The sequence below is a fragment of the Solea solea genome, chromosome 5, assembly GCF_958295425.1.
Source record: "Solea solea chromosome 5, fSolSol10.1, whole genome shotgun sequence".
Classification (NCBI taxonomy): domain Eukaryota; kingdom Metazoa; phylum Chordata; class Actinopteri; order Pleuronectiformes; family Soleidae; genus Solea; species Solea solea.
Genome location: NC_081138.1, coordinates 4,027,983 through 4,048,607, shown reverse-complemented (window position 1 = coordinate 4,048,607; position 20,625 = coordinate 4,027,983). Strand labels below are relative to the sequence as shown.

The following is a 20,625-nucleotide window of genomic DNA, read 5'->3' as shown; positions in this document are numbered from 1 at the left end:
GAAGTGCTCAAAAAAACAATTATATCATTAGTGTTTCAAAAGCAGCACCATGTGCTTAATGGGATACTATTCACATATGACACAGACTTCATATAAAAGGTCCGCTGTGATTAATCAATGACGCTGACCCTGGAGAAAAAAAAGGCAGAATGGTCTGGCTGCACTTATTACCAATTTGCTATTGTGGGGAAAAACTCTATTCTTGGCTTGTTTGTGTTTCTTTGAACCAATCACAGTTTTGTCAGAACTAAGCAAATGATGCAGAACCTGTTTTGGTGAAGAGTTTCGTTTGTAGGGGAGGGATTTATGTAATTAAAATTGGATTGAATTCTGATTAAAGTAAAAGCCACAAAAAAATAGTTAACAATACATCTATATACATATACGTGACTATGTGAACATGTGATCAAAATCACGTACAGGTCAGTGTGTTGATTGCTGTATGTTACTATTTTTTCTTGTAATGTTTTCTTCCTGAATGGGTTCAAAAAAGGATTCATTCACTGTGAAACGTGTCTTTGATACAATCGTCAAGTGGGAGGGCTGAGCCTGTCACATGAGGGAAAAAAAATTATAATTAGTATGTTATGATTAAGGCTGTCTACTGTGGTTAGGTTTTCCTGTATTTATCAAATCAACTAGCCATTGACCAATCTAATAATTGAGAGTAAATATTGCCACAATTTAAGCTTTCAATTGTTTTATGAATGAAAAATACCATAACATTCCCTTGGATCGCAAATGGGACCATTACCCAAGTCATAGACTATCCATCTGACAAAATAGGCAGTTTCAGGACATCAAAGTGGATGCAAGGACAGTGTGACCTAAATTTGCAAGCATTCACTGGTTTTGTAATTAATCCCATACAAATCTCATCTATATGCATGCTGAATAAACAACAGAATTATTAATAGAAAGAGTATGATAACTTACTGCAGGGGCTACTCTGGTGGTAAAGCACATGTGAAAAAGACAGGAGAGGTGCCAACTCGCTGTGGAGCCCAGTGCTTCCCACCTCATTTGTCTTCTGAGATTCCACTCCAGTCCCTTCACCTTTCAGCTGCTGTCCCACCCCCTCCTGGTCTGCCCAGACCACGCCTCTCTCCCTCAACACAAGGTGCTCTAGTTCATAGTTTTCCATTTCATCTGCAGCAGAGATCAGGCCAGCTCCATGCAACGACGACAGCTGCCGGCTGTATGCTGGCAACAAGATATCCACCATTCTGAAATGTGACAAAATTATAGTGAGCTTTTTTTCCCCCCACCCTTCTCCAGAAAGTGAGGCAAAGTGCAGTTTATTCAGCTGCAAAACAGTAACAGTTAACCTAATGGGAATTCACAGTGGGCATCTTCAACCTACTTCTGTACGCGCTTGTTCTCCTGGTCCTGCAGTGTAGTGAGAACAACCATCTGCTTGATTTGTTGCTGGAGATCACTGACCTGCAGCTCCAGTCTGCGGCTGTGTAGTTCCTTCTCCAACACCTGAGCAAATTGACGACGGTTGGTCAGAGAGGAGAAATGACAAAGCAGTTACCTCGAACATATCAACACCTCGGATAAGGACTCAGCGTGGCAGAATTATAAGTAACAAAAGAATTGTTGGGGGTCAGGTTCGTAGAGGTAAGATACTAAATTCTGTTTTCATCACACCTGCCATGTACTGGTGGGTAAGGGAGGGAGGGGAAAAAAACAAACTCTGACGTAAAGAAACAACAGCAGAGAGAACATTTGACCAGTGGATGCGTCATAGTTCTGGGTCAGTTCCTGGAAGAAAGGATAAAGAAGGAAAAAAAAAAATAACATGGACATGGTTTTAGGTAACTGGCTGCTGTGTGAAGGATGAGTAAATGGTATTGATTTATTCTCTTCAGTGATCCATGAGTGAGCTGGAGAAATAAAATGAGCACGGTTCTAATTACTGGGAGAACAGATGGGAAGAAAACAAAGACAGTCACGACACCAGTGGAGACATGGCCTAATTTACAAAATAAACAAACAAACAAAAAAAAAGAGGGACATTAGTTTTGATGTGACATTATTAAATGATTCTTTATATCAAGACAATCGTTTGTCTTCTTACATGAAGCCAAGCTGTTTCTTGCTGTTAATTTATGTAATTAGTATATAGTTGAACTCACTGTTCACCTCTCCTGATATATTATACCGACACAAAATTTGGCGACAACAATTATAATTAGGTAATACTAACAGAAATGACAGTTTCATTTGAAACAGCTTTTACATGCAGTTTTTTTTTACAGTTAGACAAAAACGAGAAGAGTTAACGTTAAGGGTTAATATGTTCTTCTTACCTCTAACGTCTGACCGTTCAATTTCAGCAACTTCATCTCGTTCTCGACGCGATGAAGCCAGCCGTCGTTTTCCTGGAAACGTGCTTCGGCGTCCTTCAGACGTTTGCAAATGTGTTGCTGCTGAGTGCGCAGGCTGGCAATCTTCCGCTCGTGCTTACAAGTGGCCTATTGAAAATAATATTGTTAGTAATGAAACTTGAAAAATAATTATAGACAAAAGCAGCAATGTAGCAGCCAGAGTGAAGTCCAGCAAAATACATGAAAAGCTTCAGTGTTAGGAATTATTTGTAGAGCTGTAAATCTGGAAGGAGCGTGAAGATTTTAGGTACATTCAAAATGCAAGCGTCGCTTTTAAGAAAAATGTTAATTTAAGAGGAGTGAAGTGTTGTGCAAAGTTTGTACTGGAAGTAAACTTTTCATGTGGCGCATTTGGCAAAGTTTGGTAGGAAAAAAAAGTAACTTTCTGTTCTTCAAGTGGCATTGGGAGTGGGACTAACACTCAAATAGGAGAGTATAGTCAGGACCTGGGGAGCAGTGACCCTGTCCCTGCAGTGGCGTAAATGAGAGGCTACGACGACTATAGAGCACAGGGAAGTGAAATGATGAGTCAGCAGCTGTTTTTCTGCGGGGATGGTGGAATCTGTGGATAACAGCGGAAGCATCAGCTACCTTCTCACTCTTCTCTTTGGCACAGAAATATTGGACCTGCAGGTTGTCCTCTTCGCTGTAGTGTTGGCGCAGCTCATTCTCCTTCAGTTGTCTCTCCAGATCCAGCTGTTCTCTCCTGATCTGGGTCCGACTCAAGAAGATTTGCTGCAGAGCGTCTGACCCCCTAAAGGGACAAAGAGATAGATTGTGTTTGCATATTACAGTCTAAAAAGGGCAGCATTAAGAAAGAACGCCAATGACTTAGTGATTTAAACTGTCTAGACCTCACTATATATGACATAACAAATTCAAAGGGTAGCATATTGTGGTCCAAACTTTCTTGCTATTAAAGGGACCATCTGTTTATTAAGGTCTGTGACTAAAGGGTAACAAGGAGAATCAAACTTTTAAAATGTGCATTGAATTTTTATGGTTAAATGTTTTAAGTATCTAAAAAGGCACAGTTTGATGCAACTAGGGCTGCAACTAACAATTGTTTTCATAATCGATTAATCTGTCTATTTCCTCCTTGATGCTCCACTGTGGCCTTTGTATTATAACATACTGGAATGTGTTTTTATTTGTTGTTATGTCCTCTCTGATTCAGATAAATGAGGTGGAAAGAATATTAGAAACATCCCAGTTAATGGTTTCTAATAAAACATCACCACAGGGAATCAAGCCAGATGTGATTAGAAGGTCCTTTGCCACAATTAAGGAGCAAATTTAATTTATTACTGTGCCAAGAGCTCTTGGTTCAAGCACAAGTATTTAACACATCCTAAAAAGATTATGGGATTCACTATTTTGTCAACACATTTAACTAGTTTAAAACACATCAGACGTACTACTATTAACTATGTATAAATTATTTTCATCAAATGTTTGCATGATTGATTTTATTTTACACAATTAATGATGCTTGTAGTATCATCTTTAAAAAAAAGTCTGTTCAGTATTTAATATAATATAAAGCTTCCACAAGTCTGTTGGACACTCAGATGCACAGTCTCACAAGACTGAGCTAAAAAGATATTCTTAGCTCGGTATATGATGTATACGTGTTATTTTTAGAACAGAGTTAAGGAAACGAACGCAAGTGGCTGTCTTGTTGGATTAAAGCAGGAGGAGAGGCAGGAGGGAAATGCAGGTAAATAAGACTGGAGAGCTGTCTCTGAAATGTGACTGCACTCTTCAATGCAACTCCAGTGACGTAGGAGTCGTTGTAGCCCTGCTAGACTGCTGAATTTTTAATAGCGTGAGAAGCGTGCAGTCTCTATTTAGAGCCTCTCACTGTGCAAGTTGTGAATTCTGATGCCAGTGAATGAAATGTGTGGGAGCGAGACTCATTCAGCTTTTCCGTGTGTCCCCCCGCCCCAACCGTAATACCCCCACAGATGCCACCATACACATATACACTGTATATAAACAAGCAGGGCCATGTCACCTTTAGACAAAAAAGTCAGAGATTAGTTGTGGTTGGTGTTTTTTTGTTAAGTGTCTAAAAACGGCTCTGGGGACATGGTGAAGGGTTCAAACAATCAGAAATAGACTGGAGTTTGAACTCTTGCTCTTTTATGTTGAAAGGAGCCAGTTGAGAAAGATGTAGTGTCCGATTAAGATGCACCAGGACGTCTCCCTGTAGAGGTATTTCAGGCATGTTCAGCTGGGAGGAGACCCAGAGGCAGACCCGGAAAACAGTGGAGGAATGACATATTCCATCTGGACTGGGAGTGCCTTAGGAATCCTCCAGGACGGGATGATGGACAAAGTGTGGAGAGAGTCATAATTTTGTCAGTGATAAGTAAATTTAGTCTTCTTCTTAAGATAAAGTCAAACACCCTTGACCTATGACTTACACAAGTCTGTTAAAATATTGTCAGATACTAAAGTATTTTTAGGGATGCACGATATTGGACATTTGCTGATAACCGATGTTGATATGTAGGTTTTTTATTCTCTTCTGCAGTGAAAATTAAATTATATTTTGCATACTTGGTATAACATTTCACCATGATGTCTTGTACATTTTAATAATCGGTAGATGTTTATTTAAAAGTCAACAACTTCTGAAATGTGTACAACAATAAAGTTTTATGTGGTTTAACATGGACAGCCTGTTGAAACGCTGTAATAGCACTTGTATTTTCAGCCCATATATGGTTTGTTTGAATGGGTAGGATGTGTGTATAATGCAATGCAGTACAATTTTGTTGGTGCAACGATACAGGCACACAGTATACCGTGCGATGACACAGGCACACTGTATATCGTGCAACTACCTATGAGCTTGTTTAAGAGCAACATGATTTTGAAGTCAAGTACATTGTGTTTCTTTATTAATTGTAGAAGTATGCATTTTTAATTGCACACTGTAGGCACTTGTTGGGTAATACAGTTATTTTTAAGCACTAGTTGAGAGGACAAAGGAAAATAAATCTGAAAAAGGCTCACTGCTGTAAGTTAAGTTTAAGTTTTAACTAGAAAGAGCAATAAATAAATAAAACAATAAAAGAGACTATTTGGATACAGCTCTTGATTCCTGTATCTCAAAGCTATACCACCACACCTAATTAAATCTCTCACTGCTAGATCCACTTCATTATAAAATGTAATGAATCTAAAGCCAACAGAACCACTTGCAAAACCACAAGTCCCATGCAACACAATATTACAGGCAATTATGGACCATGAGCTCTTCCTGACTTCTGTCAGTGGTGGTATTATAATTACAATGTTTATATCGCATAAAAACAGCTGCTTTAGGTCTGTGGCTATATTGCGAATGGCTTATGTTCTTGCTTACCTTTTGAACTCTGCTTGTTGCTTGGATGAGATCATGTTAGAAGTGCCAGGCACGGTGTTCTTCTCCTCATAGTCTCTTAGTTTCTGCTTCAACTGTAGAATCTATAGAAATGCACATGAAGATTGAAATACATCAGAAAACGGTTTCATGTATGATTACTTTACAGGAGATTTTCTGGACACATTGGATGTTTCGTGTTACCTCTTGCCGTTGCTTCTCACATATGACGGCATACTGGCCAATGTGACTGTCGAGGCTTACAACATTACTCTTCAGCTGAAAGGAAGAAAGCAAAAATGATTCAAGAAGAATTCTATATTTACATTCAATAATGTACAGCAGTGATATCACAGTTAATAGTAGAAAACAAAAGCAACAGTTTACACTGACCGTCGACTTAATCTCCTTGGCTCGGTTGGCATATTTAAGTGTGTTGTGGATGTCGTCATACGAATTGGATGATGGGCTAACGTTAGCAATCATGACTGTCCTGCAGTTGCCACCCAAGGAGTCCTTAAGAATCCGCGTCAGCTTGCTGTCCCTGTATGGTATATGAGCTTTCTTACTCTGAAACCAATGAGAACAGGGCAGATTAGTCAAAGCTGCAATAGAATGTTGACTATTTGGTTTAATTTCAAGTGAAAACAACCATGCAACTAAGAAAATAGTTGAATTTTAAACAAGAAATAAAAGGTTAGTCTATAGCACTGTTCTGGCATCTCTGTGCAGTCAATCTGTGAGAACAGCTTGGTCTATGATGATAGCATTAGATCAAATACAGCTGCTTAGGTGAGTCACAGGTTGTGAGTTTCACGCCCACACAGTTGTCATTTTCCTGTCCGGTGTCCACGTTGTTGTAATGAAAAACACAATAGTGTGCATCTGAGTGTCTGTCGGCTGTGAAGGTTTAAATGTTGTGGTGGTCACACGACACCTGCGAGTCTATCTTGATGCACTAGCAGGCAATTAAATCTTTAACTAGAGGTTGACCGATATTGGTTTTGCTATGACAAATGCAGATCTTTAGAAGTCAGGGCAGCCAACATGATGCCAATATTTTGGTCGATAGGTTTTGCTACATGTAGAATATGCAAAAAATTAATAGGGGATCTGCAAAACACATTTTGGGGTTGTTCCTGGACATTGCCAGATATGTTGAGGATCAAATCCTGCACACACCAAAGGCTGAATCTACGAAGAGCCACACTTATTCCCCTTTTCCACAGCATAAACATAAACACAATTAGTAGGCTGTACATAAAATTTAAACACTGGCTGTACCATTGTTGGCTGTGAAACCAGTATTTCAAATTAACAAATTAACTGATGACATATTACGGTCCTTTTATGACTCCGTACAATAAACATTTATTGAGCACTCTGATCTGCATTTAATATCTGCACTCCAATGTCCTTAAATTCTGAATAAAACAATGCATAAACTCTGATTAATCACTTCGAATTACATTGGGATGTAAACATTTTATTAGTTATCTGCATTTATCATGATTCTGAGAACAAATGTGAAAACTTACATCAATAAGTAATAGTCTGCTGATGTAATCCATAACATTTGGTTGTTCACATTTATTTAAATAATGGCAATAACAGATTAATCTGTTTATCTCAACTATTAGGAAAATTGGCCTGAATACAATATCGCAGTCTTTTACTGTTGTTTCAGGGGAACTTTATCAAGATAGTAACATGAACCTACATAGGTAGGTTGCTACACACACACAAACACAGAGGGTCTGCTTGTCCACAGAGTGTCGATGTTTTCTTCAACACCCTTGAAAATTGATTGTTACAATTATTAGTTTCATTACATGCCATTATATTGTTAATTGGCCAAGTGCGAGCAAAACTGGGATTTAAAAGCAATGGGAGATAGCACTCTGATTAATATGCCTGAAAACTCACCCAAGACTAATAGAGTACACACAGCCCTTTTGAACCATGTTTGGCACAGCAACCCATTTTCCCTGCTCCTACACTAGCACAAGTGGACTTGGACACACCCTAAGTGCTCTTGTGCTATATACTTTACACTATGTGCTTAGATCATTAATATAAATCCCACAATCTCTTGGGAATTGAGATGGCAGAAAGTCAAATTCAAAAGTTAAAAATAACAAGTGTAAAATGATCTCTTTTAGCATTTGAAGCTCCCTGAAAAAAAATGCCAAAGAAAGTCCTACATCTAGATATAAAAAACACTTGCTGTGGATGTCAGAAACATTTAGTTTTTAGGATATGTGCCAATAAAATATAGAAGTCAACTCTATCAACAGTCAGGCAACGTAAATGTGAATAAATGTGGCATTTATGTTCCATATGCAACAAAATATTAATAAAAACCTTTCCTCAGTGCTTCACAAAGTATGCTCCCATGGGCCTCTCTGTAGACGGACGGATACAAGTTTACAGAGACTGGGAATATTAAATGTATCTACTGTAAAGAACCAAAAGAAATATTCAGAAAGCCCCATTTTTGTGTGTGGGAAGAACGGACCTAGTGTGGATGGAAGGCCAGAAGAGAGAGAAAGGATGCGTTGTAAAATGTATCTGCATTAGCTTGGCCATTGCCTCAGGCAAACAACTTTCAACAAAAACCTCAGTGCAGCATAGCATGAAGATGACATACTGAGAAGAGCAAACAGAAGCGGCAGACATTCTTCTCAACTCAAACGAAAGGCATGTAAGCCCAGACACAAGTGGGGACTTTTTTTCCCCTGTAAACAATGGTCACAACGTGAATTCCTCCTCTGCCGGCATTGTACACTGGACCACCAATAATCATGTGGATAGGGTGGAGAAGAAGTGGGATTAGTGACGGGCGTTGGCGCCTTGGCAGATTAAACTATGCCAGAGTTTATGACTGCAAGAATTCAGTGTAAACAGGGAATATTATTAACAAGACAGTGGGCCCATGAAAGAACAGTTTTACCTAAAGAATGAAGTAACCTGTTGAAGGAGGATCACATTTCAACATGGCTGTGGTACATTTGCAAAGCACTTTGGAAATGCATGCGGCCTGCTTGCGCCTCATCCCTTGAGACTGTGTGTAAAATGAGAAGACTGCTTGACAGGTTAATGTATGCAACTAGAATGAAATAATACCCAAATACTGCGACTGAGACTCTACTCTCCAGGCTTTCTGTTTTATATGGAGGCTAGTGATTCATTTTACCTACCTGTAACCACAATTATCTTAAGAGCATAGTTCGGGCTACAACTATTAATCGACTGTTCACAGATTACTAAATTAACCGTCGACTATTTTGATAATCAGCAAATCTGTCGATCTGTTTAGGCCACAAAATGTTGAAAAATGGAAATGATGTTGAAATGTTCTCAAATGTCTTCATTTGTTCAAAAACGAAATTATCTTTAATTATTTCTTTATTGGTTATGGTGAGCAATGAAACCAAAAAATATTCATATTTAGGAAGCTGAAAAATAAGGGAGCTTGTTTTATTAAAAACAATCAAATCGATTATGAAAATAGTTGACAATTAATTGATTGCCAATTCAATTATGTGGAGAAAAACATTCAGAACCATATAACTTAAAAAAAAAACACTCAAACCAATTAATCGTTCAACAAAAAAGTTGCCAATTAATTTGGTAATCGTATAATTGTAATAATCGATTAATCATTGTAGCCTTACACCAGACATCTCAGTACCAGTTTTTTACACCGGTTGATCACAGCCAAGTTTTTGGATTTATCTAAGAATTAATCTATTAGAAGCCCATTAATCATTTTGCGAGATTTACCCGCAACAGTACAACATTTTAGAAACTACTTGAACTTTGTCGATACCTCCATGAATCGCATACGTGATTGCTTTAAGGCTTTCTCCCACCATGCGTTTGTTATCTAGAGTATGTATAAGAAAGTACAGGTTGCTATACACTCACCTTTGGGTCAGCGAGGGCATTGATAACATTTCCTAGGGCGAGGAGCGAGCGATTGATGTTAGCACCTTCCCGCAAGCGGGCCCCTTTGGCGTTGGTGGCACTGGCTCTTTCTGAGCCTGCCAGATCGATCAGGCTCAATTTGGCAACACAGGCATTGGGATTGAGGCTGGCCGTTTTGTCCTGCTGTCGTAAATATATCTGGAAAAAGAACACAAAATATTTCAATATGATTTAAATTGAATTTTTCTATAAAATAATACTAGTCATTGCACCAAACAGTACGACGTAATTTGCTGTGCGACACCCAAGAAAGCACCATACATGAACATTCACACACATCTAATAACAAATGTAGAAAAATAAACACAACATTTAAGACATCAAGAATACTGGGTTCCCAGAAACACTTACAAATCTAATTCAAGCATTTCCAAAAAAAAAAAAAAGACTTTCAATGGCCCCACTCTTCACATTAATGAACCACCGTGGCATAAATTGAGACAGAAATTAAGGTGAATTGCAGGGATTTTTTATGAGAGCTACAGGCTTTGCAGGGATTTAAAGACAACAATTAAAAAGAGAGACTTGAATGTGTGAACACGTCACAATCGAACTGTGTTCATGATGAAAAAATGTGTGGTTTCCAGACTATTTAAATAAGTCAAAAGTATAAAGTTTAAAGGGAACTTATTCATGTTTTAAAAGGCGAGATATGTCAGCAAATAGACTGCTAACCAACTTTTAGAAAAGAATATATTGAAAGAACTTCAAGTTTTTACTTTAGATTAAGCACAGCTTTTCATAACAACATATTCACAATAATTTCAAGGTCCTGTGAAAATACCTCTACGATGTTGGTGACTGCATCATAGAAATAATGGAGTGAATACGATCTGTAGTTAAGCTTTTGCTTTTTGTTTCTTTATAGCTTGAAGTCATAAGATCATGCCTTCACAAAATTGTCAATAATGATTGCTGAGAAGACTGAAGTACCTGAAACACAGCATGGGACCGGGAAGAGGTGGCATTCATATCAGTTGGGTGCTGTGTTCTGTTTCGATTGCCAGAATCCAAAGCCTCTAGAATGTGCTCTGCAGATTTGGGCTGACAAATAAAAAGACATGGATGGTGTGTCAGCGAGCCAGTAAAAGGAACCCATTAGACACAACAGCAACAGGCAGCACAACACAAAGGTTTTTCCATTTGAAATCTATTTATACAACACATGAATTCAATAATACTTAATGACTTCAGTAGCAAATTTGCTATTTACTTGAAAAAACTCTCTCTACTGTATGTAATCTGTATAATTGATGACAACTACAGTACAAAATCTACACATAAGCTTTATTAACAGAATGAAAATTGTCCGTCTTGTATTGTTCTTTTCTACAGACTTTAACTATGTTGTAGGTAAAAACAATCTCCATAATGTATCGTAAAACAAGTGAGGGAAAACTGATTTAAACCATCAACCTTTTCGTGAGGTGCAATGTGTGTGACATATGTAGCTACCAACCTTATGCAATGTGAGGCCCTGAATAACCACTCCTTTAGAACTGTCCTCTCTCACTGCAAGAGGGCCAATGTTAGCCAACAAGTCTCTGATCTGTTCATTGTAAACCTGTAAACAAACAACAAAGAGCAGCAAATACATTACAATTACCCCAAGAAATCAGACAAGACTAAACTGTATGGTGAACTTATGGGTCTCTAAGACATTAATAAGACTCTCGACAAAAAAGCAATGTGGTTTTACAAAAGAATACAACAAAGACCGACAATGATTTCAACACAAAAATACACTAATATATGACAAAACAACAAAAGGGGAAAATAACAATAAAGACTTTAATACTAACCTCAAGGTAAGAGAATGCCACAGCAAACTCTTTCTCCTCTTTAGCATCTTCCATGCGGTTGAACAGCTCTTTCATGGTACGGTACATGACCCCCGGGTCATTTTGGGAACCCAACATGGTGTGGGTCTTTCCTGCACCAGTAGCACCATAGGCAAACACTGGAAGTGAAACACATTTCAATTAACACAACAACGACATTGAACTTGCTTTGAGTAGAACATGACCAAAACCTAATGCAAAAATCTGGCATGTAAACATTTGAACTTATTTAATGCATTTAAATAGCATTTCAAAGCTTCAAACTCGCACCACTAGTATACACTTGTTTTCTAGTTTATGCAAGCTAAAACTAATGCAGACAAGCAATGAATCCTACTTTTGTCAAGGTCCTCATATCACTGATGGTTGGCTAAATTACAGTGAGATAAAGAACTAGCTTGTTAACCTCGCTCTCAACACTGTGTTGAGGACTGCTGTGATCATGACTGTAGCCACAGGATGATATATGCAGAGATGTTTCGTGAGCAGGGAAATGACATGGTTGTCCTGGCTGAGGGCTGTAATGAAACTGGTGTGTTCTCCTTAACTCCCGTTGTGTGTAATGGTAACACGTCCGTCTTGTGTGATAGAAATGGGGTGCATTCAAATCCTGTGGGGCTTAACAATGCTTTCTTGGTTGTTGTAATAACAAAACAGTAAAGCAGTGGTCACAAATCTGCTACTGCAGCAAGGTTTGCAGCACTGTCAGTCGAAGGAATGTCCATATCACAACCACAGGATCAACAATCACAGTCATATAGGAGTAGATGCAGTCAGTGTGGTATGGAAGAAGAGTAATGAGCAATACATAACATCCATAATATACAGAATTACATAATCTTCTCTTTCAGTTTTTTATAAGAGTATTTATTTAAATTGTTTCCACCATGGATAAGGAGGAAAGCAAAAGCACTGTGGTAGAATGAAACATTAAATGCGAGGTATCACAAAAAAAGTAAAGCAAAGTGAGATAAATCAAGGTGACATTAAAGTACTTTGAGGGGGGAAAAATCCCCCATAACCCTTTTGAGTGATCTATGCTTAGTAAAATATGAAAGAGAACCATAAAACTGGAAGTGTGATTTATGTTGTGTTCTCTAAAGAGTAATTCAGATGTTAAATGTAAGGTAATTTTTTTACAAGGGCTGTATATCATAGCCGTTTTATTAAATCCTCTAATAACAGACTGTTTGGGGCAGGTGGATGCAGTGGAAACATGTCGTCAGTTCATGTATTACCTGTGCAGTTAAACCCGTTCATTACGCCATCCAACACTCCTTTAGTGGTGCTCTCAAAGATGTCGACTTGAGTGGAGTTCTCGCCAAAGACATGGTCAAAAACAAACTTAAGGTCCTTGTTAGCCCGCCTGTTGATGTTTCGGTTTCGTACTCTTTGAGACCCAAAACATGATGTGTCCTCCTCTTTTGGGTCAAATATGAGCATGTGGTTATCAACGACCTGGACCACATTACGACAGTTTTCTCGCTTCTCTTTGTCATTGGTTGGCCTAACCCGGATGACAACCTTCACATGGCTGCACACATCATTTGCCATTGTGGTCAACCTGCTTCACCTTAAGTATAGCTATAAAAAAAGAGAGAATACATAAAAGGTTAAATAAATTGTGTTTTTTTCCCCTCACAGCCTATACAAAGTCACAAAACATTTTAGGGATGAGCAGATACAATACTCAGTATCAATACTGGCCAAAATCACTGAACTGTATATCACAGAAAAACAAAAGTAAGATGTCCAGTATCAACATCATGTGAACAGGACATGAGCATAAATATAGTGAATTACTATTACGATATAATTTACAAGAGATCCCTAAATTATTTTATATTAGCTTGTTGGCAGATTTGACATATCATTTTTATGTTCTGTTATATAAAAATGTATAGGCTTTTAGTAAAAAGAACGTAACAATTTGACAACTGTGTACACACAAAATCACACTGACAGTGTTTGATATCTGCACTTTCTGTGATGCAAAATATGATCCCCCTGCTTTAACATTACACAAGCTTGAGGGCAGTTTCTTTCCTGTTAAAATTCTACCTTGGAAACAACAGCATTACAAACTGATATTTCATAACAGTAAATGACAACTAACTTGGGTGTCATTTTAGATGTGAACATTCGGTAAATATTTGAATTTAAGCACACGTTGCAATATCCCTGTAACCCAAAAATCAAACAAACCAATAATAACAGACTGTATTATGGCAACACAGAGAATAATCGCAAACTGCATTTGAACTTTTGGGGTATGAGATTTATGTCAAAATGGGACCAACAAAGGTTGCTTTTGGAGTGAAAACCTTGGCTTAAGCGAGCTTAAATGATAAGCGGTACAGTCTGATCTGCCTACTATTGAATGTGGGTTTACTTTTAACAGCGCCTAAATGACAAGCTTCAAATTCAGATTTTAAACACAATTTAGTGACATAATACATCTGGCATAATCTCAGTTGCCAGTTTATTGGGTTCACCCACCTAAAGCTAGTGTGGTCAGGCAATAATCGCCTACTTGGTCAGGGTCTATTTATATACATTACAACCACATAGACTTTTTTGTGTTAATAACCAACGAACTGGCTGATTCTGACACGTGTATTTTGAGGTAGTTGAATTCAGGCACACAATGCAAGGCTTGAACTGAATGAATAAAGAGCCAAGCTTCCTGACTTTCATTCCTTCTTGTTGTGCAGGTTGACATAGTTGACCCTCTCTTAACATATCACAATTTCTAGCCAAAATAAACACACCAACAATGACAAGCAGTGCTGCTTTACGACAATACAAAGGGAAACTAAATTAGCACGTAACAAGTATTGTGTTTGAATGCACCATGTGAATAAATATGATGGCAAACTAGAAGTTTCCGAAAACCATACTTACTATAGGATATGGCGGTGTCAAACTACGTTAACATATTACATACTAAAAAAGTTAAATGTGAAAAAAGGGCTAGGGGTCTGTGTTAGCACGGTTGGCTAACGCCTACTAGCTAGTTCATGCGTACGGTTTCCAACGGTAGGTTAGCATTGTTATTCTTGTCGGTTACATGAGGTGGAGGTTATTTAAGGCTTACCTTTGTATCAACAACCGTTAGGGCACGTTTCATAACCGCGACAATGTTATAAGCAAAAAAAAACTACTTCACATTCGTAAATGCGATGCAATGGAGAGAAAGTCTCATAGAAGGTCGTGGCTAGCTAACTGACTAGCACAACAAGCGCCAATAATTTGAAAAACAAGTCTTCTTCCTCTTCCGCAGCAGATTGGATGTGAGCCGCTGGTCACGGGGCGTACCGCAGTGACGTACGGCAGTGACGCAACAGGCATGCTGCCCTCGGAGGAGGGGCTATGAGCTGGTGCGCTACGGTAAGCTACTGTTAAATCTTCCCTGATGTGAGCACACGGTTGTCTGGTGGTTATCCAGAGCGAAACCTTTTTAAACCCATCATGTCGTTCCACTGTTGTTGTGTTCTAACTATATGAGTGTTCTATTGCATAAGTGAGTTGCTAACAGTGCGTGGTCCTCAAACATGTCAGTTTTGAAATGCCCAGTCACTGCGTTCTGTCAATGTCACAGCGAGTACACGTTTATTTAACAAGAAAGGGTAGATTAAAAGGCGAGATAACGCGTATTAAAAGTGGACTGTGTGTGTGAAACTGCACCGAATCACACCTGTAACCCACAGCCATTCATTCACCCAATGCTAGCTCTGTCTTAGCAAGGTAGCACAACTAGTGTGTGCTTTGCTTGGCTCAACAAACATGTCAACAAAGCAGCATGACAGGCCTTTGGTTAAATTGAATGAAGTAATTTTTCAACAGCTATCAACGACTTAGTGCTGTTGAGTTGTGCTATTATGTCAATTAATGTAGCAACTAACAATTATATCCGTTATCAATTAATCTGTCTGTTAGTGTCTCGATTAATCGGTTGGTTGTTGTCCATAGACTAAAGGTATTCAGTTTACAGTCAGAGATGCAACGAAAACAGAATGTGTTCATATTTAAGAAGCTGAAATTACAGTGATTATTTTTCTATCATGAATCTTTTAAAAATAGCTCTTTAAATTAAATACTATTTCTGGGATTCTTATGAACTTATTATCCTGCAGAGGCGTTTTAATTGAATCATTCAACGTATAGAGACGCACAACTATTCACTCTCACATTCACACCTGCAGTCAATAAATAGTCAATACCTCCTTTTAGATGTAGCAATTGACTGTCCCATAGTCTGTAATGTCACGCTGACATGCCAGTTTATTAGGTAACTGCTTGCCAATCGTGTCAGCAACGCAATGCATCAAAACTTGGCAATACATGGCAACAAAAAGCTGCTTAAGTTCAGGAAAAGTGATTTAAATGACAGACTGGTGGACAAGTTTTTCAGAAACTCTCAATTTACTGGGCATGTCACACTCAACTGTCTCCAGGGTTTACAGAGAATGACCAAAAAAAGAGGAAATATCTAGTGTGCGAAAATTCCTTGTTGACCCCAATATGGTCAGATTGGAAATCAAAGAAAAGACAACAGTAACTCACACAGCCACAAGATTAGGTTTGCTGTTTTGCTTCCTGTGTGCCTAATAAAGTGGCTGATGAGTGTACACTCTAATATCAGGAATGATACACACAATGTCACTTTTACAGCTCGTTCTTACAGCATATACAGTATATATAAACACTTCTAGGCCAGCAAATGTTATTCATATGTCAAAAACTTTGATTTGAATTCCTATATTGCAGGTATGACCCACCATTTGACAGCAGTCACGCATCCTCACTCAGTGCATTAATTGCCACCTCTTCAAAAAACATTCCACGATGCAACTATCATCAATGTGGCACGCAAATGCTCTCAGCTCTTGACCATATGTCTATTCTATTAGAATCAGGCATCATTAACTGAGTTCTAATTTTCAGTACATGTTGTTGCCAGGAAACACCCAAATACCTTTTTAACCATGAGGCTCACTTTGGTGCCGGGAGTGGGTGGTATTGTTCATGTAAAATGTCAAAATGTTTAACTTATCAGCCAATGATGTCCTTACTCCTCCAGTTGGTGATTCAGTATACGAACTACAAACATGTTTTTTGAAGGGTTTGATCCTATAGAGTGTTTTCATCTAACTTTAAATTTGATTGGGCCTCCCTGCTCATTGGAAATCAGGTGCTTAATTCAAGTCAATTATAAAATAATTTAAACCATACTTAGGGGCCTTATACTTGGCAACTAACAGCGCAGTAACAACAACTTATAATCAGTTATTTTAAAATCAGAAATTACATCTCATCCCCCTTAAACCTCCAAACTATACAGCAGTATTACAAAACCTACTTCATTGAATGGCGTGAACACTTAATAATCCTGCTTTTATGTTCTTCACAGATAATTGAAGGGATCATGTTCTGGCACTCCAAACCAATGTTGCGGAAAAGCGGCCTGACTGTGTGGAGATTATGGAGGTCATGGAAATTAAGCCTGAACTGGTCTGCAGTGAGAGCATCCTCTGGTCCTGGTGCCTCAGACAGATCTGAAGAGATGTCACCTGTTTCAACTGAAAAGCCTCCTCACATACCTGTCATGCTCAAAGAGGTGCTTCATTATTTAGACCTCCAGCCTGGTCAGGTATGTTTGCATCTTTGCTATTTATAATAGCTTTGCTATATCGTCCTGTGTGTAAATTTCTTTTATTTTTTTTGGCAGACATTGAATAAATAGGGTTAACATTGGAAACTTTCCAAGGGAATTAACAGGGTTAAACTGCACATTTACAAACTTGAACTTAAATGTATGGTAAATAACATACTATAGCACATACTCTCGATTCAAACAAAGCAAATAATACAGTTGAATATCAATGCTATTCCTCAATCACAGGCACATGGCACACTCAGTGCTAAACTAAATTTCTCTTGTAAAAGTTTCTGGAAATGCCCTGCGATGGACTGGCGAACTGACCGGGGTGTACCCCGCCTATTGCCCTATGTCAGCTGAGATTGGCACAGCAACCCCTCAACCCTCCAGTGGAGGATACAGCTGTAGATAATGGATGGCTGGAAATTTACTGGGAATTTTCCTCCTCTTTGCAACCCTAGTTTGTATAGTGTTTGTAGCCATAGACTAAGCTTTTAATATGTTTTTTAAGCAAGGGACAAACCACACAAACAGAGCATGTGTATCAAATTTTGGAGCATACGCTTATTACGAAAATGAAGAAGAACAACATCCTTTTTTTGTTAATCCAGGCCACCGTAGTTGTCCTGACTTTCTTGGGAAAGGGTGTAGTGATAGGGGCAGTTTTACGTTTGTTACTGCAGACTCACCATTAGATGTCACTACTTCTTACACGCCGGACCTTTAAGACAGCTGATATCTGTTAATGTGGTCGTGGATATGTAATCAGTGTCATGTGAAGGCATTTAACCAAAAAAAAAGAAAAAGTTCAATCTTACCTCTCCCTTAGATGTACTATTTATAATCAAATGTTTTAGTCAAATTTAAGTGTTCAGACAGGCAACTCTGAAGTGTGACTAAAATTAATCTCTTCTGTCCACACTGATATTTGCAGTTGGGTGATGAGTTTGTATTTGTATTTTTATTTTCAGTCACTATTTTCTGGCTGGTTGCTGTGGCAATGGCATAGGCATGCAAACTCATACTTAGAGGATTCTGCAAGAGAACTGCAATCAGAAATCTATAGCAGAAATGAGGTTTGCGATAATTCATGGCCTACTAAATGAATCCCCAATTATTTTGATAATTGAGTGTTTATTTAAGTAATTAAAAAAAAGTTTCTTTCTTTGCTCCAGATAACAAGGAAATCATGAAAACATGGAATAATTTTCTTTTATGAACAAAACATCTAACTGATTAATTGAGTCACTAATAAGTAGGTTAATAGATTATGAAAACAATTGGCATTTGTTTTGTACTGCGTGCATTAAATAAAATAATGCCAGTGTTTGAAATCTAAAGGTAGTAATTATCTCCACACACTGCATATCATGCATCGAAATGAACAGTGTGCCAGTATCTTGGCCTTCGTTTAATGTATGTACTACCGGGGACAGATGGACATGAGTCAAAAGCCTTCTGCCGTTGCAAGCAGCAAAGGAGGACAAGTAATGCTTTCCCCTCCCCAAATAAAATGCACGGTCAAGACAGGTGGGTGCCACGGGTCAACAAGTTAGTCAGGAATTGCGCCACTGTAAGGCTGTTGGCAGGACAGAGGGTGCTTCATCGCTCCTTCCTGAACTTTAGCACCTCGAAACTCCTCCGCTGTCCGCCCATTTGCCAACTGTCCCAAGACAGCTTGCCAATCAGAATCTATTAAAAACACGTTGATAGATTTTTTTTTTTTTGTACAGTACATGCTGTAGACCTCAGATATTTGATATTTTCTTGGAAATGTGGCATGGCTACTTACAGAATATGTGTTGTTTCACTGCAGATGTTTTTTTTTTATTTATGAGATGGCGAGTAATGTGGCAGTTTCACTGGTTATATTATAACCACAGCAACATGGCAGATGTATTATGTTGCTTGCTTGTCATATTACACACTCGTATGGTTAGTTTGTAAATCTGCGGTGACGGCCTCATGTTCTGTCACTCAATCGGCAATCAGAATTCTATTAGAACCGACTGTCAGAGCTGCCGTCGAAGCGGACGAATCTGTGGCGGCCACTTGATGCTGTCACTGACAGATCAGTCGCTTCACAGAGGAAACCTTACACTTCATTTCAGACAAATGTCCACTAAAATCACAGACTGCGGTGAAATATATAAATAATATGAATGGCTAAAATAATCGCTAAAACGTAATTGCACTTGTCAGCTGAAGCGGTATGTGTGAATGAAGTACTTAGCGAATGATGGGTCTCAGAGCAAATACTGCAGTTAAACCAGTGTGTAAATGGAGCCTTTTAGTGCCATGCTGTCTCCCACACAGGACATTTGGCTGTGAATGTGTATGCAGTGAGGGAAAATGGCCATCGCACATGTTGGATCTGACTCGATGCTTTGTCATATGTTTTCCACGGTTTAATGCGTTTCTATATAAAGCAGCTTCGAGGAACGCCACTCCCAACCAAGCAGCGCGGCTACAAATGTCTGAGTTTAATGGGCTGTCATTCTGTCGGCTGTCTGTGAAACACAAAAGGAAAGTATTTTTTTTCAGTGGGTAAAAACATGTCAAGTCAGTAGCTATATGTGTACAAGTGGAACGGTACAGTGCGGTATGTCTTTTTTTGCCTTTCCACGAGGAATAGTACCAAAACAACTAGCACCAACCGTTCTATTCTTTGGCACCCTTTCTGTGGGGTAATCAGTCAGCTGATTGGGCAACAGGAAACCACCACTCCCTTGCGATTGGTGTTCATATCCCATGGACGTCGAGGCAAACACCTGCAGTTTTGTTGCCGCTAGTATTTAGCAGAACCAGCTGTTAGCCGCTCAGCGGTTAGCCGCAGATTTTGGCTCCAAGTGCACTTAAAACACATCTGGGCTCTGGTCTCCGGGGTTTCTGGTCTCCTGTTTTCAGGTTTCTGTTGTACACACCGGACGCCGGGTTTCAGCTATCAGCTGTCAGCTGAGCAGCCAACTGGTGAGCTTGCGAGCTAACCGGTTTTGTTCAAAATATCGTTATAATATCGTATATCACCATTTGAACAAAAAATATCGCGATATCAGTTTTGGTCCATATCTTTCAGCCCTACTGTACTGTGCCGAATCATACCATGATCGAAACACAGCAATAGAGTCAAGTAATTGGAATAAAATATGTCATGTAAGCATGTTATGACTTCCTGGTTTGGTGCCACCACGTGGATATATTGAACCAATAATCTCTGGAATTGGCTCCAGTGGCCCCTTGACCCTCGTGGATCGAGGATAAAGCGCTAGACAATGAATGAATTTTTAAAAAAAAGGTTATAAATTTGGTTTCTACACTTTGCTTTTTTGGGTTAATTCCTGTAAAGCAAAAAAGTAATTGATTCAC

The 20,625-nt window shown here is 38.8% G+C and overlaps 2 protein-coding genes across 7 annotated transcripts in view; one reads left to right on the top strand and one right to left on the bottom strand.

Annotated features, from left to right (window-relative positions):
- Window positions 1-14,887, bottom strand: part of kif18a (kinesin family member 18A) — a 48,740-nt gene extending 33,853 nt beyond the window's left edge. For 2 of the 5 annotated variants that reach the window (XM_058629031.1, XM_058629032.1), the window contains exons 1-13: window positions 14,695-14,887; window positions 12,836-13,181; window positions 11,559-11,716; window positions 11,216-11,320; window positions 10,690-10,800; window positions 9,697-9,894; window positions 6,160-6,336; window positions 5,971-6,045; window positions 5,770-5,870; window positions 2,985-3,147; window positions 2,316-2,480; window positions 1,364-1,485; window positions 937-1,226 (exon numbers count right to left, since the gene is read on the bottom strand). In XM_058629031.1, coding sequence (XP_058485014.1) covers window positions 937-1,226; window positions 1,364-1,485; window positions 2,316-2,480; window positions 2,985-3,147; window positions 5,770-5,870; window positions 5,971-6,045; window positions 6,160-6,336; window positions 9,697-9,894; window positions 10,690-10,800; window positions 11,216-11,320; window positions 11,559-11,716; window positions 12,836-13,151 — 1,981 coding nt within the window. In that variant the 5' untranslated portion in view covers window positions 13,152-13,181; window positions 14,695-14,887. The remainder of the gene's footprint in view (window positions 1-936; window positions 1,227-1,363; window positions 1,486-2,315; window positions 2,481-2,984; window positions 3,148-5,769; window positions 5,871-5,970; window positions 6,046-6,159; window positions 6,337-9,696; window positions 9,895-10,689; window positions 10,801-11,215; window positions 11,321-11,558; window positions 11,717-12,835; window positions 13,182-14,694) is intronic. The other 3 variants (XM_058629033.1, XM_058629035.1, XM_058629036.1) reach the window with 2 other exon arrangements.
- Window positions 14,888-14,904: 17 nt separating this feature from the next.
- Window positions 14,905-20,625, top strand: part of mettl15 (methyltransferase 15, mitochondrial 12S rRNA N4-cytidine) — a 52,445-nt gene continuing 46,724 nt past the window's right edge. For both annotated transcript variants that reach the window (XM_058629038.1, XM_058629037.1), the window contains exons 1-2: window positions 14,905-14,987; window positions 17,011-17,250. In XM_058629038.1, the coding sequence (XP_058485021.1) occupies window positions 14,970-14,987; window positions 17,011-17,250 (258 nt within the window). In that variant the 5' untranslated portion in view covers window positions 14,905-14,969. The remainder of the gene's footprint in view (window positions 14,988-17,010; window positions 17,251-20,625) is intronic.